The following is an 18910-nucleotide window of genomic DNA, read 5'->3' on the forward strand; positions in this document are numbered from 1 at the left end:
CTTAGAGATCGAAAGGTCTCCTTACCTTAGACCATACAAAATACACCTATCGCAATGTACAAAAACATTCAACTATTCTTTCCATCTGATCTGAAAAAAAGTAAATGCCTAATCTGGGGGTAAATGGATCTGTGACTGCCTCTGTTAAAAATCTGTTATGCTGTAGACAATAGCATCTCCCAAAATAAACTATTTAAGGTGCCTTAATTATACAAGTTTTAATTTAAAGTCAGCTTATAACACACGCTACTGCTCAGGAGGTGGCAGATGAAGACTGAAGGAGAACAGGAAAAAAGGAGACATAACTTCAGCATGCATGCTACAGCTGAGACTGTAGGCTAAGGAAGGGATAGCAAAGGTCACTTGAGAACAGGAAAAAGCAGTTTGGAAACCCCACTTTTAAATGGAAATCATAAAGAGTATAATTGCTTCTCTCAAACACAAAGGAACAGCCAATAGTCCAGCAGCCACCAGCATGATAACACGTCTGAAACATGACTGCATTTAGCTGTTTCATTCTGAGGCACAAGCAAACAATATTAAAGGCAAAGATTCCACTATAGAGTTAAAGCAGTGACTAAAGACCCTGTTAAGCCCCAGTAGTTTAGAATATTACCATAGTAACACCATAACCTCACTGCTTCTCCACTCACCCACACATCTAGAAATGCACTCCACAGTTAGTTAGTGGGTAGAAGGGTGCTGTGCCAAGACACTATGTTTCACAGGCAGCTCTAAGAGAACTTGATGCTTTTTCACAGAACCTTGGCAAAGGATGACAACAAAGGCTACGGACTGAGACATTTTGGCCAGCTCCTCACTGCAAAAAGAGAAGGTCTCAATCCAGTCAGGAACTTAAGTTTCGTACCGTATAAAAACAACCTTGACACACAAATCCACAAGAAGGATTTTTTTTTTTCTATTGCCTGCGTGAACAGAAAAAGGAAGCAATGAGTGAAGTGGGAAGTAGCTGAGCTAAAAAAAAAAAAAAAAAAAAAAATTACTAAAAGCCCATGTCAAATTATTCCACCAAGGCTTCTCAATTTTCATTATACTTGCAAAAAAAATACTTGCACCATAAGGGACAAAGCTGATATCAGTCTAGGCTGAAAGCAATGACCCAGACATCATTATTGTGGAAGCTCAGTTATGTTTAAAAAGGGAATCCCAAAGATCTTTCAGAAAGCAGAGCATGGAGGAAGAAATCTTGAGTGAAGCCAGAACAGGTCAAAAAACCAACTAATAGGTCAGTTTTCAAAACAACGCACGCAAAAACACGGTGCAGTGTGACAACCTGTTTTAACTTGATCTTTCTCAGACTCAAGTGTGAATATTGTAGTAGGGGAAAACAACCACGTACCATTTCCCTGAAAGAACTTGCTCTTAACTATGTTTTGGTTTACAGCCTTAATCCTCCACGCTGAGGTAGGTATGCTTATAGTCAGTCAAAACTGAGCAACTGAAGTAACCATCCTCAATTAGAAGTTAGCTCCATCTCGCACAGCAATAGCCTAATCCAGTATAAACACAGGATAAAAAGGAAGTAACTGAAGGTGGAACTTACATTTCATACGCAATTAAGAAAATAACTGACACTGCATAATCGCCTCCGGCATCTGTTACAGTATGATCTTGTGCTGCTCTTAAATGTCAATGAACTGATATACTTAGGAATCCCTCAGCAGAGAGAAAAAGCCTGCCAGAGTTTCCCAACAGATGTTAACATTCGCCAGACAAAAAGCTATGAGCTGTGCTTTAGGCAAGGGCTGTATTTTACAACCACTCAGAAACAGTATGTGGTAATCCCAGATCCAGGAAATATTCCAGCTGCAATACAAAATAATAATTTGCTCTCTGTCAAAGAGCTTTTCTTTATTTATCTATAAAAACATATATAGATATGAACTGATTGTCATTTGTTAAGAAAGGATGCATGCCTAACCATTTGCAAACCACGTTTGCACAGCTTTGCAGGTCTAGCAGTCCAGAAGATAGAAGACTCATTTCCTAACCCTAATCAGAAATAAAGCTTCTTTTCTTCCCTGGTATGCTATTTTTTTTAAACGTATTCTTTTAAATTTTCTGTTGAATATGCAATAAAGCATTTTATACTTATGAAGTCAAACTGTCCAACAGGGTGACTACAAACTTCCCTCTGTCCTGCAAAGAGAGTACAATAATCCACAGCTGAGTACTGAACACCTGAGCCCCTGCGTACAGCCAATATAGCTGGGTTGGGGGAAGCAGAAAAAGAGGGGAGGAAAGAGGCACTTATCACTTCTAACAAGTTCTTTTGTACACAAGAAAGGAGGCTCAAAACAGGAGCCAGTCTATATGCCTGCTCACTACTACAGTTTGATACATATGTGGTCTGAACACTAGCACCCATAAACAATTCCCACATACTGTTTACTCTTATCATAAAGATTTGGTTTCTGCCCACCTTTCTGTAATCTTGTGGCATTTGGACTTTATTATCTATGTGCAGGTGCACCACTGAGTGAAGCTTGTGGATTCAATGGCACTAGGCTGACAAGGGTCCAACTTTCAGGAAAGGAGGAAAAGAAAAGAAGAGGAAGCCCATGGTGTTTATCAAAGGCAGGACAGAGGCATGAAGTTGATGATTTTATATGCCTGCCCTGGAACTTAAACCCCACAAAAAAAACAAGAGACCTGCATAATGCATAGTTGGCTCATATGTCTTAAGAAATTACAGCAATTATTTTCTATCTTAAAAATTTATTAAGAAAAACATTACTTAATACTTGGATATTTTCAGTAGATAGCTTCTAGTAGCTGCGAGATGTGCCAGGGTGGTTTAGGTTGGACATCAGGAAAAGGTTCTTCCCCCAGAGGGTGGTGGACACTGGAACAGGCTCCCCAGGGAGGTGTCACGGCCCCAACCCTGACAGTGTTCAAGCAGAGACTGGACAAGGCTCTCAGACACATGGTGTGAACTATGGGGTTCTCATATGCAGGGACAGCAGTTGGACTCGATGATCCTTGTGTGTCACTCAGGACATTCTATGTTTCTATACTAGATATTAATCTGATCCAAATTTCCTGAGGGCAGCCTGATTATCTTTTAAGTATATGCTATGCAGCAAGTGCACCTGTATCTGGACATCACTACTGCCACAGCTGTGTCCTCAGATGACACTTGGAAACATGCAAATACACTCTGCTGAACACATTTATCAAACACGTTCTTCTGAAAGCACCAAGGAGAAAAAACAAAGAGGTTATTCTCAACCAAATGTTCTCGCTAACAGTGGAAAAAAAATACACTATTTGCATATTCTTCCTAGAGAGAAAAGAAGTGCTTTTTGCTATCAATAGTGTGTTCTTCCAGTTTCTTGCCACGGCTGATATCCCCTGAAAGAATGAAATGCCTCTTCTGAGCAGCTCAGTCAACATCAGAGAGCTACAGCACTAGTGAAGAAAAAGCAGTTGCAACGGATGAGCACAAAGCAAAAGTGCTGAAAATAGGCTAAATAAAAAGTTCTACTTACAGCAATGTCTCTTCTTTATCTCCAAATTAGTCAATATAGCAGCAGAATCTCAATACTGAGACTAAAATATATTGCTTTTAATATAAATCTTAATATAAACCTCATTACTAGTAGGTACCTTTACCTCGCCTCTTGAACTACATTTCTAGTTCACTTACACAAAAAAAAGTAACTGCCAACAGACTGAAATACTCTAGATTTTAATTTCATGGAACTCAATTTGAGCTGAAAGTTCAGAGGTGCAAACTCACCACCAATTTTTCTGGTTCCAAGACTCACTACTGCGCAATGGAATCAAATATACAATGTGATGAACACTGACCAAAAATAGCTTTAGCTAACCTTTTCTTCTCAAAGCTCAAGTTTAGTAAGCAAGATGTCTATATTTTACCACTCCTGCAGGCCAGTACAACACCATTTATGAAGGCTAACTTCACTGAAAGGTAATTTGTACATTAATTCCAAGAGTTAAGAGCCTGAAAAAGCTATATTCAAACTTCTAAATTACTGTAGCTTCTCAAGAAGCAGGTGTTTTAGCAGTACCTATGTAGATGAAGATAAAAACCCCAGTTGTGAAAAGGAACAGATGCAATCTGTGCTATATAATACCTACAATACCTACCCAACAGTACAGCACAGTAAGTAATACGCTGAAATAATAGCTCTCCTAGACAGAGTCTCTTTTATTTGAGGGTCACATGAATTACCAGCAAAACCTATCCGACCATTTGGTGAGCCCATTTCAAGCAGATTAGGAAACATAAACCTTTTCCTTCTTTGACCAAGTTAGTCTGTTCAATGAGGAGTCAAATGAGCACCACAATCAGCAGAAGAAAAAAGGGCAAGTGCAGAATCACTCCATTTTGGCAAAATCCATCACAAAACAAAACCCACAAAATCCAGATCCGCCACCAAAATAATCTCTCTAAATAGATGCATTCTGCCGCTGTTTGAAGGATTAGCGGTGTCTGAACTACTCTCAAGTACACTAGAAGATCAAAAAAAAAAGCACTACATTCTCAGTCAAATTGTGGACAGTTTTTTAGCTGACCTTTTAGTCACTTTGTTAAGATTGTAAACAAAATTAGAAATAGCAGTATCAGCTCTGCCCCATTCCTCAGTCCACTTCCCTTAAACAAAGGCTTCAACTGTAAACAGACTAAGCATACCAAACAAAAGGACACTGCCAAGCCTCTCTCATAATAACATGCCTAGTTATGAAGTTTAATTTCAAAAGGCTAGAACAGATTTAAGCCTTCATTTGGAGGCTTAAGGTTGGAACAGATTTAAGCCTTTATTTGAAGGCTTAAGGCTATCTTTCTGTACACTTTTGAGAAATCAGTTTCAATTGTATTTAATTCAAAACATGAACGCCAGCAAATTGTATAGAAAGGTGGCGATAAACCAAGTTTTGCGACAGCATGAAAAATCAATTCCATTTTAATCAGCAAGATTTAAAAAAAAAAAAAAAATCTGTTTAATAAAAAATAATAATAAGTTAAATATCCATACCTTTTCTTGGAGGTAGTTCACTACTTTGTGTTAACTCTGTTCCAGGATATACAATCTCCCCATCTTTCACCATTTCATTCCACAAGCCACATAGTCCATCTCGTGTAAAAGCAAGCTGTTAAAATCAATACATTATATATAGTTACACACAACAATTTTCTCTCCAGCCAACTCAAACTAACATTTAAAATACATCAGATTTTATATTTTGCCCCAGAAAACACATGTATCACTTTACTGGTATATTCAGAGTGTGACTGCGTGTGTCATAGGGATTTAAATGATCTTCAGGATCTCTGATTCTCTAAAAGCTCAAAACAGTAACTTTTAAATAGGTTCAAATATAGCAAGATGCACTTTATTTCAGTGAAAAATTCTCATTAAAAGCACGGCTTTGGTCACCTTAGAACTATCCACACATTCAAGATAACATCATAAAATAATCTGGGGGGGCATGGGTGGGGGTGTTCTTTCTGCCTTCAGGAAAGCTTTCTAAAGAAAGTCAAGTTGCACAAAGTGACAAAACAAGAAAGCATGAAGAAAGTCACCACAGTCCCCTCTCCAAACCAGCAACTGAAGAGCTGAGCACTCAATCGGAACACACGACATCAAGGCACAGATTCATAAACTTATGTAGCCAGTTTAAACTGGTGCTGCTGTGCAAAGCATCTCTGACAGCCCCCCCTCTTCTTCCAGCTGCTACAACGCCTCCTCTAGCACGCAGACTAATGTACGTGTGTGATCATCTGCTGAACCAGATTATGGAGCACATCAAGACTAAAACCAGCTGTGCCTGGGGGAAGAGCGAGGGGCCGCCTCAGCCTCAGGTCAGGTCAGTTCCCAACACACTATGTGTGCAACGGGATAAATGCTCCCATTGGAACAAATGGCAGAGCTGTGCTAGCTAGAAGCGCTCATGAAAGCACCGGCTGTAACACGAGTCGCCTAATGATTTATCAGTTTGGACCTCCCTCAAAGAAATCTAACGACCATGGCTTGTCTTCTATTGCCATTGTTCTCTGCTTCGTAAAACGCTGCAAAGCAGGTGTCAACATCCCAAGCGAATTCCGTAATAATCAGGCTATAATTCGCAACCATACAGCATAAGGGAGGAGGGGAGGACATGAACCTGAAAAACAGAATACCTTTAGCATATCGAAGTGGTGCCGTGGAGACATTAAAAAAAAAAAAAAGAAAGAAAAAAAAGGAAAAAAATAAAAACTGCTGAAGGCTTATTTAGAAGCATCTTTGTGTTATGTAACTCCTATTCAAATCCAAAGTGTTTTGAGTACCACAAAGATGTCACTTACACAACTGCTGTAAAATATCTACCGTTATACACAGAAGTCCACTTATACTTTATTTTGAACTATTTGCTAAAGATATTTTAATGATTAAAAATTGCATATTTTAAGAGTTACAACCACCAGCAGGGAAGTCATTTGCTGATCTAGCTAACTTCAGTTAAGGTGAAGAACTAAAGACAAGTTGCATGTTTTGACACCACTGTAACACACTGAATTACAGAATCACAGAATCACAGAATGTTAGGGATTGGAAGGGACCTCGAAAGATCATCTAGTCCAATCCCCCTGCCGGAACAGGAACACCTAGATGAGGTTACACAGGAAGGCGTCCAGGCGGGTTTTGAATGTCTCCAGAGAAGGAGACTCCACAACCTCCCTGGGCAGCCTGTTCCAGTGTTCCGTCACCCTCACTGAGAAGAAGTTTCTTCTCAAATTTAAGTGGAACCTCTTGTGTTCCAGTTTCTACCCACTGCCCCTTGTCCTATCATTGGTTGTCACTGAGAAGAGCCTGGTTCCATCCTCGTGACACCCACCCTTTATATATTTATAAACATTGGTAAGGTCACCCCTCAGTCTCCTCTTCTCCCAGCTAAAGAGACCCAGCTCCCTCAGCCTTTCCTCATAAGGGAGATGCTCCACTCCCTTCATCATCTTTGTGGCCCTGCGCTGGACTCTCTCCAGCAGTTCCCTGTCCTTCTTGAACTAAGGGGCCCAGAACTGGACACAATATTCCAGATGAGGTCTCACCAGGGCAGAGTAGAGGGGAAGGAGAACCTCTCTCGACCTACTAACCACCCCGCTTCTAATACACCCCAGGATGCCATTGGCCTTCTTGGCCACAAGGGCACAGGGCTGGCTCATGGTCATCCTGCTGTCCACCAGGACCCCCAGGTCCCTTTCCCCTACACTGCTCTCTAATAGGTCATTCCCCAACCTGTACTGGAACCTGGGGTTGTTCCCGCCCAGATGCAAGACTCTACATTTTCCCTTGTTATATTTCATTAAACTTTTCCCCGCCCAACTCTCTAGCCTGTCCAGATCTCGCTGGATGGCAGCACAGCCCTCTGGCGTGTCAGCCACTCCTCCCAGCTTGGTGTCATCAGCAAACTTGCTGATAGTGCACTCAATTCCCTCATCCAAGTCGTTGATGAATATATTGAACAGTATTGGTCCCAGAACTGACCCTTGAGGCACTCCACTAGATACAGGCCTCCAACCAGACTCCGCCCCATTGATCACAACTCTCTGGCTTCTCTCCTTCAGCCAGTTTGCAGTCCACCTCACTACCCGATCGTCCAGTCCACACTTCCTCAGTTTTGCCGTGAGGATGCTGTGGGAGACGGTGTCAAATGCTTTGCTGAAGTCAAGGTAGACCACATCCACTGCTCTGCCATCATCAATCCACCTTGTTACGTCTTCATAAAAGGCTATGAGGTTGGTCAAACACGACTTCCCCTTGGTGAAGCCATGTTGACTGTCCCTGATGACCCTCTTATCCTTGATATGTCTTAAGATGGCACCAAGGATAAGGTGTTCCATTTACCATGTTAGTTTCCTGACTTCATGTTGCATACTTCAGAAATTCAGTCCAACACATATCAATGATTTCAATCCTTTTTCTTTCAGCATAAAGTATGAGCTGACACACTGTACATATTTGTCACTTGCTATTTCTTGACCTCAGGAAAATGAGAACGAAAAGAATTGCACAGCGTGAGCTAGACATTATTCAATTTATCTGTGATTTATCAGTTGTATAGCACCAGAATTACACTGCGACCATGCTGTACTGAAACGTATGGTCCCTGGTCTTCAGAGTAGACAGCATGTAAAGCTTTTGCAAAGATTCCACATTCTGCTAAAAGCTTTACGTTTGACTTTATTTTAAAAAAATTGGAATAGTCTGAAGTAAAGTAGTATTTCAACAATGGAAAAAAAAAATTCACCACTGACTAAATTTCTTACACTGTTCTCAGTCTATAAATATTTCAAAAATAAATGGCATTCACTTTCTCCATTAGATGTGGTCACATACTTTACTGAGACACTTAAGAAATTGATTTTTCACTATTTTTTTTCTTGCAAAAATAACTAAACGCAATTGTTTCACTATTTTTTGGCTTTTTTGTCATGAGAGTTTGTTGGGTTGGGGTTTTTTGTTGTTGTTGGTTGTTTTTTGTTGTAAACATTCACCTGTTGAATGCTAGCCTCGGCTGAAATACAAACTTGAAAAATAGTGAGACAACCCTCCACATAGGTAGCATAATAAATTATGGTTTTCACAAAGTTAAGAATTTTGTCTGACAAATTGTCTTTTCATACATTTCATTTTATATTCTCAGATCACCTTGGTATGGAAAACCATTCTTACAACGCTTAAGCTTACAATCTAAAGGCGTACAGGCTTTGAATTCAAAGTTCTTCAGAACATGGTATTTCAGAAGACTTACTATTTTTGTAAGCATTGCTGTAGAGTCAAGAATTGTTTTCTCCATTTTAACCTTTAATACTTTCACATGGCACAAAGTTCACTCAAGTCTTCGAAGCAACTAAAAAAGTAAACAAAGTTTCTTCTGCCTTGGGTTTGGTGTTCAAATTCTTATCAGTCATTTTCTTGGTATGTTGCATAAAGATAGAGCAACCACCAAGATTATAGGTCAGAGAGAGTTCCCCCACTCCTTCTCCAAGTATCTCATGTGGAAACGTACACCATAAGCAGCCTTCAGATAAACAATTTTGCTTTTATTCAAGTTGTAGTTCACATTTTGCCAGTGGTATATGTGTTGAGGGAGGGGGAAAAAAACGACACGTTTGAAAGTAAAGGAACACTGGAGGTTTTTTGTAGCAATAATCAAAGCAACCAACTGAAGGGGTAATTAAGAAACAGTATTTACTACCAATTCATCTGTCATAACTGAGGGCAACTCAATTCCAACTGTAACAAGTTCACAAATTATCTACTCAATGTTCAGCAGACATATTAAAGAGTGTGAATTGCCAATGCAACAGCCAAAAGTGAAAAAAGTCTGAGTTTTATAATTATAAATTATTCAAGCAATTTTATTTTCATAATCCCAAAATTCTAAAACCATAACAGAAGATTCACAACTCCCTTTAAGAGAAATATTTCACTTAACCAGCAGAAACAAGGAGGAGTAGCTGGTACACCAGAGAGTAGTGTTGCCATTCAGAGGGGCCTTGACAGGCTGGAGAAATGGGCTGACAGGAACCTCATGAAGTTCACCGAGGAGAAGTGTGAAGTCCTGCACCTGGAGAGGAACAATGCCAGGCACCAGTACATGCTGTGGGTCACCCAGCTAGAAAGCAGCTTTGCAGAAATGAACCTGGGGATCCTGGTGTACACCAAGTTGAACATAAGCCACCAATGTGCCCTTGCCATGAAAAAGGTTAATGAGTGTCTTGGGCTGCGTTAGGAGTGTGGCCAGCACGTCGAGGTAGATGATCTTTCCCCTCTACTCAGCACAGGTGAAGCCACATCTGGAATACTGGGTCCAGTTCCAGGTTCCCCCGTACAAGAGACATGGACATACTGGAGAGAGTCCAACAAAGGGCCATGAAGACGATTAAGAGACTGGAACATCTCTCCTATGAGGAAATGCTGAGAGAGCTGGGACTGTTCAGCCTCAAGAAGGTAAGGCTTCGGGAGAAAATCATCAATGTATATAAACATCTGAAGAGAAAGGTGTAAAGAAGATTGAGCCAAGCCTTGCTCAGTGGTGCCCAGTGGCAGGACCCGAGGCAACGGGCACAAATTGAAACACAGGAGGCTCCCTCTGACCATCATGAAACACTTTTTCCACTGTGAGGGTGACCCAGCATTGGCACAGGTTGCCCAGGGAGGCTGTGGAGTCTCCCATCTTGGAGATATTCAAAAGCCATTTGGACATGGACCTTGACAACTGGCTCTAAAGGACGCTGCTTGAGCAGGGGGGTTGGACCTGATAACCAAACTCCAGAAGTGCCTTCCAGCCTCATCCATTTGTGATTCTGTGAAACTAGCAGCTGAAGATAACAGTAAGTCCACTGTTTAGTAGAATAGCCAAGTATCTGCATTGACTACACAATCCTGCTTTTCTTTCTAATAATTTTGTAACTTCATTTGTGAATGTTTAATGGGATGAACATGATGAACTCAGTAAGCTTACAAATAAAGAATAATTAAGTTTTCACTGAACTTTTGCAACTGGCAACAGTGTCAGAGATGTACACTCTGTAAAAACCCCACAAGGACCCAAGTCCCTCCTTGCCCCACCACCTACACACTGCCTTCCCAAGACTGTGACATCAGCAGTCCATCACCACTATCCATTCCTTTACAACCTTGATCCATGTTCTTAATCCTCCTACTCATTCCACCAAATCAAGTGTCATTTCCCATGCCCAAAATCTCCCTTGTTCTTCCCGTGGCATCTCCTTACCTCCTCTCTGGTAATATCACAGCCACATATCCTCATCTCCAAAGCACCTCACCTTCACAAACTCCAAGCCACTTCCACCATTTGTCACACATTCTCATCCCCAGACAACGTCTTTATCTCTGCACTTGTAAGGCATGTATCTCACCAAGTTCACACTTCCCACATAAGACCTCAGTCTCAGTCCTGCTCACATATCCCAAGCCAAAAAAGCAAGGGCCTAAAGCAGACTTCAAACTGAACTTCTACTCTACCGTAAACTGGACAGCCCCTACTCTAATCTTTTGCTAATCTTATCTCTGCAGTTAAACTGTACTTAATCAAATGTTATACTGGACAGAAAAAAGTCAAAGTGATATCCAGTTTGGTCGCTGGCATATGCTGCCACCATCCTCCAGCGAGCTGGCAGTGAAACTCCTGTCCATTCCCATTAACTCCAGAGAATAGGGCATTGGTATTAACATTTCCTTACATTTCAAGAAAATTAAATCTTGCAACCACAACTGAATAAGCTTCTGGGACTTCTCAAAGCACCACTAGGTGCTTTTAGTAAGTTATTTTATGAATAATCAGCAGCTGTGATTTTGTTCTAAAGTCAACTGTTTAAGTCAGACAAAGCTTACACCATGTGGTACACCAGATCGTATTCCTGAGGTGGTTTTGTAAACTTTCCTGCAGAAAGCACAGAAGCCTCCATACAAGCTAACTCGAACTCAAGAAAAATGAAGCCAGGAAAAGAAAATTACACAAAAGGATGAGGGTAGATTCAGGTAGGATTCCCAATTATATAACTGCACTGGAAATCCAAGAAAGAAACTTCATAATCACAAAATGTCAATATGGATTTAAAATATAAGCTACTTAAATAATCTTCACCTCATAATTGCCAGCAGGGGGGAGGGGGAGAGAATCTGTTCTTCCATTCGGTTATTTCTGCATTAGCCATTGGCTGTGTTTTAAAGACTACATTAAAAAACAATTTTCTTCAGAAATAGATTTTAAAAAACAAAACGCTTCCAGCCCACTAATGTGAAGAAAATCACAGAACAGTAAGTCCTTTCCCAAGCCTCTCTGTTGCTTTTGCTTTTTTAAATCCATTCAATTTATGTTTCCTTTTTCATTGTCATGGTTGTCTTGAGTATTTTGTCTCAGCTTCCTTCCTTCCCTGCTGAAGCATGCCCTGAAACCACAGCTGCTTATCACACCTACGCAAAGCACAGTGAAACATCATTAGGTCTAAACGTACTCCTCTGAAGTTCTGATAGCAAAGACAGAAAGTTCAGTGGCCCCACATTACTTCAACAGATCTGGTGTTAAACTAGAAGTGTTCCCATAATAACACACTATCAGTCTTCCATTTGTTGCAAAACGTTTTTGAGTTAATGGTCATATACAGAGAAAAACTATGCAATCCCCTCAAACTTAGAAGAGAAATTCTCTTTCTCCATTTGCGGAACAGTAGTTCTGTTTGAGCCCAAATATTTGCATAAACATTAAATTTAATTTCTCTAACCTATAACTCCGCATAATCTGTTTTAGACATCTTATGGGGAAATTGGATGTCATTGCTGACTCTTTCACAAGTTAATCATGGAATGCGATATTAACAGGCAGACTGTATTATTTAACATTGTATACTGCAAAAGTATACTAGAATAATTTAAAATACAATTCCCACGCTATTATTTCTAGCTGAATCGCTCAGCCTAGAGAAGAAAAGGCTCCAGGGAGACCTTATTGTGGCCTTTCAGTACTTAAAAGGGGCCTACAAGAAAGACGGGGACAGACTTTTAGCAGGGCTTGTTACAACAGGACAAGGGGCAATGGTTTTAAACTAAAAGAGGGGAGATTCAGGTCAGACATGAGGAAGAAATTTTTTACGCTGAGGGTGGTGAAACACTGGCCCAGGCTGCCCAGAGAGGTGGCAGATGCCCCATCCCTGGAGACGTTCCAGGCCAGGCTGGACGGGGCTCTGAGCAACCCGATCTAGTTGAAGATGTCCCTGCTCATTGCGGGGGGTTGGACGAGATGACCTTTGAAGGTCCCTTCCAACCCAAACCGTTCTATAATTCTATATGGTCCTCACCCCTCCCTATGGAAATCACTTATTTTGGAGGGACAGCATTAGTTCATTTTTTAAATACTTTAAAAAACCCTATTGCAAACTTCACTTACTTTGAAAATGTGTAAGTTGTCATGTGCAGTTTTCTATAAAAACTTCCACGTGAGCCCTTCATTTCTTTAGATCAGAAAACCACATCAAGAAAATTAACACAAAATGAACAGAGAAAGTAACTTACACTAACTTCTTGACTTTAATAAGCAAGACATTATTTATTTAGACATTGATCTAGATGCTAGAAGAGTGGGATTTTCATGAAAATCGAAATGCTGAATTTAACTTTGAAGGGAACGTAAAAACATTTCAGACCAATGCAACTCTTACAGGTGGCTGTTTCATTTAAAAAGATCACTCATCTCTGTGGCAAAAGCAGATGACAGAATAGCCTGCCACCCATCAACTCCATGAAAATTGATGAAAATCCATCTTATTCCTCTTGTAGACAGCTCTTGCACCTTGACTGTCGCCTAAAGTTTTTCACCTCTAACTCCTGCTATTAAGCACAAGAGTTCTCCACAGGATCGAAAAATCAGCAGACCAATAAACGCCACTCGAACAGACACATGCATCCCATTAGCTGACAGCAATTCTAGTTTTTCGTTATTCAGCCAGCACTAATTGAAGTTGTCTGCATAAGGTTCTAAATTAGTAGTAGAGTACATGTATTTAACTGGAATTATATTAAACACGGTTTGATTCAGCAAACTGGGTACCTAGGTTTAAGTAAACAATTTTCATCTTCCCTTCTGTTTGTATATTTTTTAAACTTTTTTTTTAAAAAAAAAGGATGTCTTCCTCAGAAATGTCTTTTAAAACATATCTCATTACATATAGATTTTGCTATAAATGTGACAGTTTCTACTAGTAATGGGCATGAATAGGTAGGTGGTTGTAAATTTATTAATTCTAATTTTTTAAAAAATGGAAATTTAAGAGTGATACCCTAACTTTTCTAGCACCTATGATAAACATGACCCATGAAAAAGTGGCCTGTACTAAAATCCATCTGTTTTACAACTTCACAGGATTATTTTATTGATGGTGATGTTATACACATATTGATATATGTAATATGACAACATACTGCATACTGTACTACTGATGTTACCTGATATTGTGCTGTCCTAAATTTTCAGCTGCTATACAGCTTGTGCTTTTTCAGACAACGTAGAATATCTTAATTTCACTCCACCAGGGAATTTAGGTTTTTAATAAAACAAATGTTTCTAATCAGTTCAAAATTATAATAGCAGCTGTAAATCATATAATAATAGGTCAGTTAATTACAAAGTTAGTAAAAAGTCATGGAATAGTTATGGGGTGCACTTGGGTCTTTGTAAAGCAATTTGGCTTCCTCTAATAATATTGATTAGTTTCAGACAAGTTAATATAAGCAAAAAATATATTGTCAAGATATTAACATTTCACGGCACTTCAGTCAATCCTGCAGGCTAGAGGTGCAACGCTATTACAAAAGGTCTTCTGTCTTTGATATTCTCCTAAGAACAGTAATAATAACAGACAAAGCCAGGCTGATGTAGCTTAACAGTAACATCCCAAAACTGAATAAGAACATTTACATTTGGCCTGAATGTCGGCTGGAACAGTGACGCATGCAGGTGATCAAACACGATCCATGCTAAAATCCACGTCATTCTTTTCTTATTCTATTAATACAGCTATATTATAGACTTAGTAATGCACATAGTATTATAATATCATGTATTACATTATTAATGCAACATCGTCTTGAGCTAAAGCAAAAAAGAATTTGATGATTTTCAGAGAGATTTCACTGGCTTAATCCCCAATAACTGCTACAGCCACCAAGTCTAAAGAACAAACTCGCTGGCAACAGTGACCAAGAAAAAAAATGAAAAAAGCAAGTCAGACTTCGGAGACTACCAGCCCACTGAATGAAACATTTCACTTTCAATTCTAGCTATACTTCCCATGTTTTCCAGCAGCAAAGAACTTCATTTAAAAACAAAAAAAAGATAGTTTTAAAGACTAATCAATCTCTGTACATCTCCTATGGTAAGAATTACCCACTGTAACTCAGTTTCTTCCTCCAAGAACTTTCACCAACCCACTCTTGCACTGCTGTACAGTGAAAAGCTAAAAATGCAGATTCAAAGTGAAGAATTTCAAGGTCCAATTCCAAAGAACAATTTGTAGTCAGCTTGATTAATTCACATAAATTAGTGTGTCTTTCTTCCAACCTCTCCTAGGGAGTATGCTCATCTTTTCAATTCCTGCTGACAGTCTCTGGAGGACCAATAAGGCCCTTCTACAGTTAGCCATTAAAAACAAGAGTAAGAAATCAGCATATTCAGTACACATAGAACTTAAACTGATAGGATTTATACCTATTTCACATGCAGCTAGGTCATGCTAGTCCACCAGTAGCTAAAATAGTCAATCACGCAACAGAAAAATTCTCCAAAGCCCAAAACCCCTTTCCTTGACAAAGACATTTGCCATTTAATACACTAAAAAGGAGCAATTCAAGATTCACACATACATTTTTTTAAAATACTGAACACATACATCCAGACAGAGTTCTGTGATAAGAACCCCTGTAATACCAAAAACAGTTAACCCAATAAGAAAATTATATTATACCCAGGAGGCCTGGCTAACCTTCAGATACCAGAGAAGTGATGTTTGTCTCTAACAGATCACAAATGATCACTGTTCTCTTCTTTCATTAATCTCATTATTTTGACTACAGCATGATTGGAAGAAAACAAAGGGAGCACCCTGGCAATTAGAGTCTAACTTGCTATTACTCATAAAGAACACTTAGTTATAAGAGAGCTTATTCGTAGACATTTGTTATAAATTAAGATTTTTATTATTAAAAGGAATTATTATAACACATTAACTACACAACAGTCTTATAAAAGACAAATATTTCATTGCATTTATACACAATCAGCTGAAAATAATCCTTAAAGTTTGGATGGTAACTGAAACCTTCCTGTCAAAAGTTTACATAAACAGAAAAAAAATGGATGTAGAAAAAAGGCACTACAGACAAGAAGAAAAATCTCACAAATCACATGAACACTCACATTTTTCAACCCATATAATACAGAAGAAATATAGGCAATGCATAATCAGCAGCTGTTACAAAGAAAGATTGCCACTTTTTCAGCGAAAATTTTCCTCTATTCTACAATCGTTGAAGCAACATGTTTGTAACCTAGAATCCAGCCTCCAGCAAATACAAAAATATTTATGTTTTTCTTAATATGCTTATCTTCAAATTGTTTTCTACTATATTTATTTACTACATTAGCCAAAATATCTAACTTTGGATCCAAAATTTTAGTTTGGTAAGAATAAAAGATGCAAATAGAACTAATCTACCCAGATCATACCCCTGTCATTTTATAGCATTTACACACAACACCTACTAAATAATGTAACCTCTGAGGCTATATCTGACACTTCTGATCCCAATTTAGTGTGTTTGATGTAAAATATTGGAGAAAGGCTACTTTTGAATCACAGCTGCATGGGGAACAAAACCTTGTCTAACCACAAGAAGAGCTGAACTCAACCATGCAGACTATCAGCATGTAATTCTGGGTGAAGCCACTCAGGATGCAATCTTTAATTTTATCATTATTATTAATCTGTAAGAAAGGAATAACACTGGCTGGCCCATCCCAGCAAGTAATTCAGAGTTTTGAGAAGGAACTAGGAAAAGTTATTTAAAGCAAGGTATGTATATGGAACATCCAGGGGAAAGACGACGGACAAGACCAGGACTGACTCTAGTTAACCATTTCATCTGAAACAAGTGTAACTGACCCAGATCACTCCACTTCTCTATATTTTCCACTTAATTTTCAGACCTGAATTGGGAAAACGTTATAGTATCATCATCGCTGTATGATGCAACTCTGATAAATGAACAGATATCTTCTAAAACAAAAAAAACCTTTCACCAAACGCTGGCACATTTCAACAAAGACCAGTTCCATTTCAACCACATATCTTTAACAAGAAATTAACCCCCTTCAAAAAAGGACAAAATTTAAAGGAAGCCTACACGTGTTACACAAACAACTACAGTAAAAACTAATCTGAATTCTTCAAAATACAAATTGGATTTCCATCGCCTTTCACTTCAGTTCTCCTGTGCTTTAAAGCTGCTAGCTCATATGCAGACAAGTTTAGCAACAGCCTAAATGATGAATTTGGATTTCGATAATAGCAGTAATGCTACATACTCGTCTATGTGCCTTGACACTCTGCAAAGATAACATATATATGTAGTCCAGCTTGCTTCTAAGCAGAAGGGACTGGGCTGACAATTCAGATCTATTTGCAACTAAAAATAAGTTAGTGTTTCTTCAAGATCAGGTTTGGATCAGCGTACTCAAAAAAAAAACCCACACCAACCTATACATCTATCTCAAGAGTGATGCTGCAGTCTTCTGTTTGTCAGCTATTTAGAGTAAAAGCATCCTTGATCTGCACCTGAAAGGTCACAGTGCAATACAACTACCCAACTCCTTACCTGTAAGTCTGTCTTCAACCATTTGGAGTCAAACCTAGCTTGAGCAGCCAGACAAAAAGACTCAGAAGACATGTTTCCTTCTCCGGCCTTCCCTCCAGGCTGGCTGAGCAGCCCAACCTGCCAGAGAGTGAGAAAAAAATAACAACAGTCTAGCGCACGAAATAAACCACACAAGGTTATTTCTGTTCAGGCCAGGATGGCGTCCACTTGATCTTTAAAAATTCACCGTGATATATGGACCTCCCCTCAATCACATCCCCCAAAATCGCACAGGAGCACGCACTAAGAGCGCTACTGGAACCCCCCAAGCCCCCGGCTCCCCGTCCGCAGCACCCCCGCGGCCGGCACCCTCCCTCCCGCCGCGCCGAGCTCCGGCAGCGGCCTAACGCCGCCCCTCGGCCCCACGAGTGGTGCATGAAATAAATAATTGATCGCGGATTACGCAAGCCGCAGCCCAACATAAAGCGATTACCGGGGTCACCCGTTCCACCCCACACATCCCCCCCACCCCGGCGGCAGCCGAGGCCCGGGGGGTCCCGCCCTGGCCGCACGATCCCCTCTCCCAGGAGCACCCCGCCTCCTCCCGCCCTCACGGCCCCGCTGTCACCGCCCGTTACGGCCACCAGCCGCGGCTTTAACCCACCTCGGCTGGCCCGGGGGGAAAGAGCCGCGGGGCGGGGGCAGCTCGGACGCCTGAGGGGTCGCTGCACACGGCCCGGGGGGCTGCGCTGCGCCGCCCCGCCCCTCCCGCGGGGCTCCCCGGTTTGGGGGGCGGGGGTGGAGGTCCCTTCCCGGTGCCGCTAGAGCGAGGCGGAGCGCACTGGCGCCCACCGACCCGCCACTGCGGCCCGCTCCACGGGGCGGGGACGGATTGGGGGGGGTGCCCCTCCCCGCCGAGCCAGATGGAGGCGTCGCAGCGCGCCCCAGGCTCCCCGGCACTCACCGGCCGAGACGGCGACGATGACGGCGACGATGACGGCGGCGACTCCTCGCTCGTTACCTCGTTCTACCGCCGCCCGCTCGGCCCCCGGTAATCCTCGTCCCTCCGCCTACCCCCCCCCACCCCGCCGGCAGAGCCGGTCGCTCCCTCCCCCGGTACTGGAGACGGGAGAAACTCGGCCAATTCGCGGCTCAGCCCCCCCCGCCTCACTACGCCAGCAAAGCTCTGAGCCAATCAGAAGAGGAGGGGGAGGCGGGACATCCTGTCCCGGAGGGGGCAACGACGCAAGGCGGGGGTGGGCCCGGCCTGAGTCACACATGCGTCTGAACTCGATAGTAACGGAAAACGAAGTCTCCCCTTAGGTAGGATGCAGAGATTAAAAAAAAAAAAAAAAAAAAAAAGAAAGTCTGAGGTTGTGGGTTGGTTTTTTTTTTTTTAAGTCGCTTTTGAGACCATCTGTAAACTATACTGTTAAGTTAGAGGAAGAAATGTTTTACACTGAGGGTGGTGAAACACTGGCCCAGGCTGCCCAGAGAGGTGGCAGATG

The 18910-nt window shown here is 41.1% G+C and overlaps 1 protein-coding gene across 4 annotated transcripts in view; it reads right to left on the bottom strand.

The window, feature by feature from the left end:
• Window positions 1-18472, bottom strand: part of HERC2 (HECT and RLD domain containing E3 ubiquitin protein ligase 2) — a 117957-nt gene extending 99485 nt beyond the window's left edge. For 3 of the 4 annotated variants that reach the window (XM_065646229.1, XM_065646238.1, XM_065646221.1), the window contains exons 1-3: window positions 18367-18472; window positions 17424-17540; window positions 5025-5139 (exon numbers count right to left, since the gene is read on the bottom strand). In XM_065646229.1, coding sequence (XP_065502301.1) covers window positions 5025-5139; window positions 17424-17495 — 187 coding nt within the window. In that variant the 5' untranslated portion in view covers window positions 17496-17540; window positions 18367-18472. Of the gene's footprint in view, window positions 1-5024; window positions 5140-17423; window positions 17541-18066; window positions 18271-18366 lie in introns of those variants that run through there. The other variant, XM_065646247.1, reaches the window with a different exon arrangement.
• Between the last annotated feature and the right edge of the window lie 438 nt (window positions 18473-18910).

Source organism: Caloenas nicobarica, chromosome 1 (assembly GCF_036013445.1).
Source record: "Caloenas nicobarica isolate bCalNic1 chromosome 1, bCalNic1.hap1, whole genome shotgun sequence".
In the NCBI taxonomy this organism is placed as follows: Eukaryota; Metazoa; Chordata; class Aves; order Columbiformes; family Columbidae; genus Caloenas; species Caloenas nicobarica.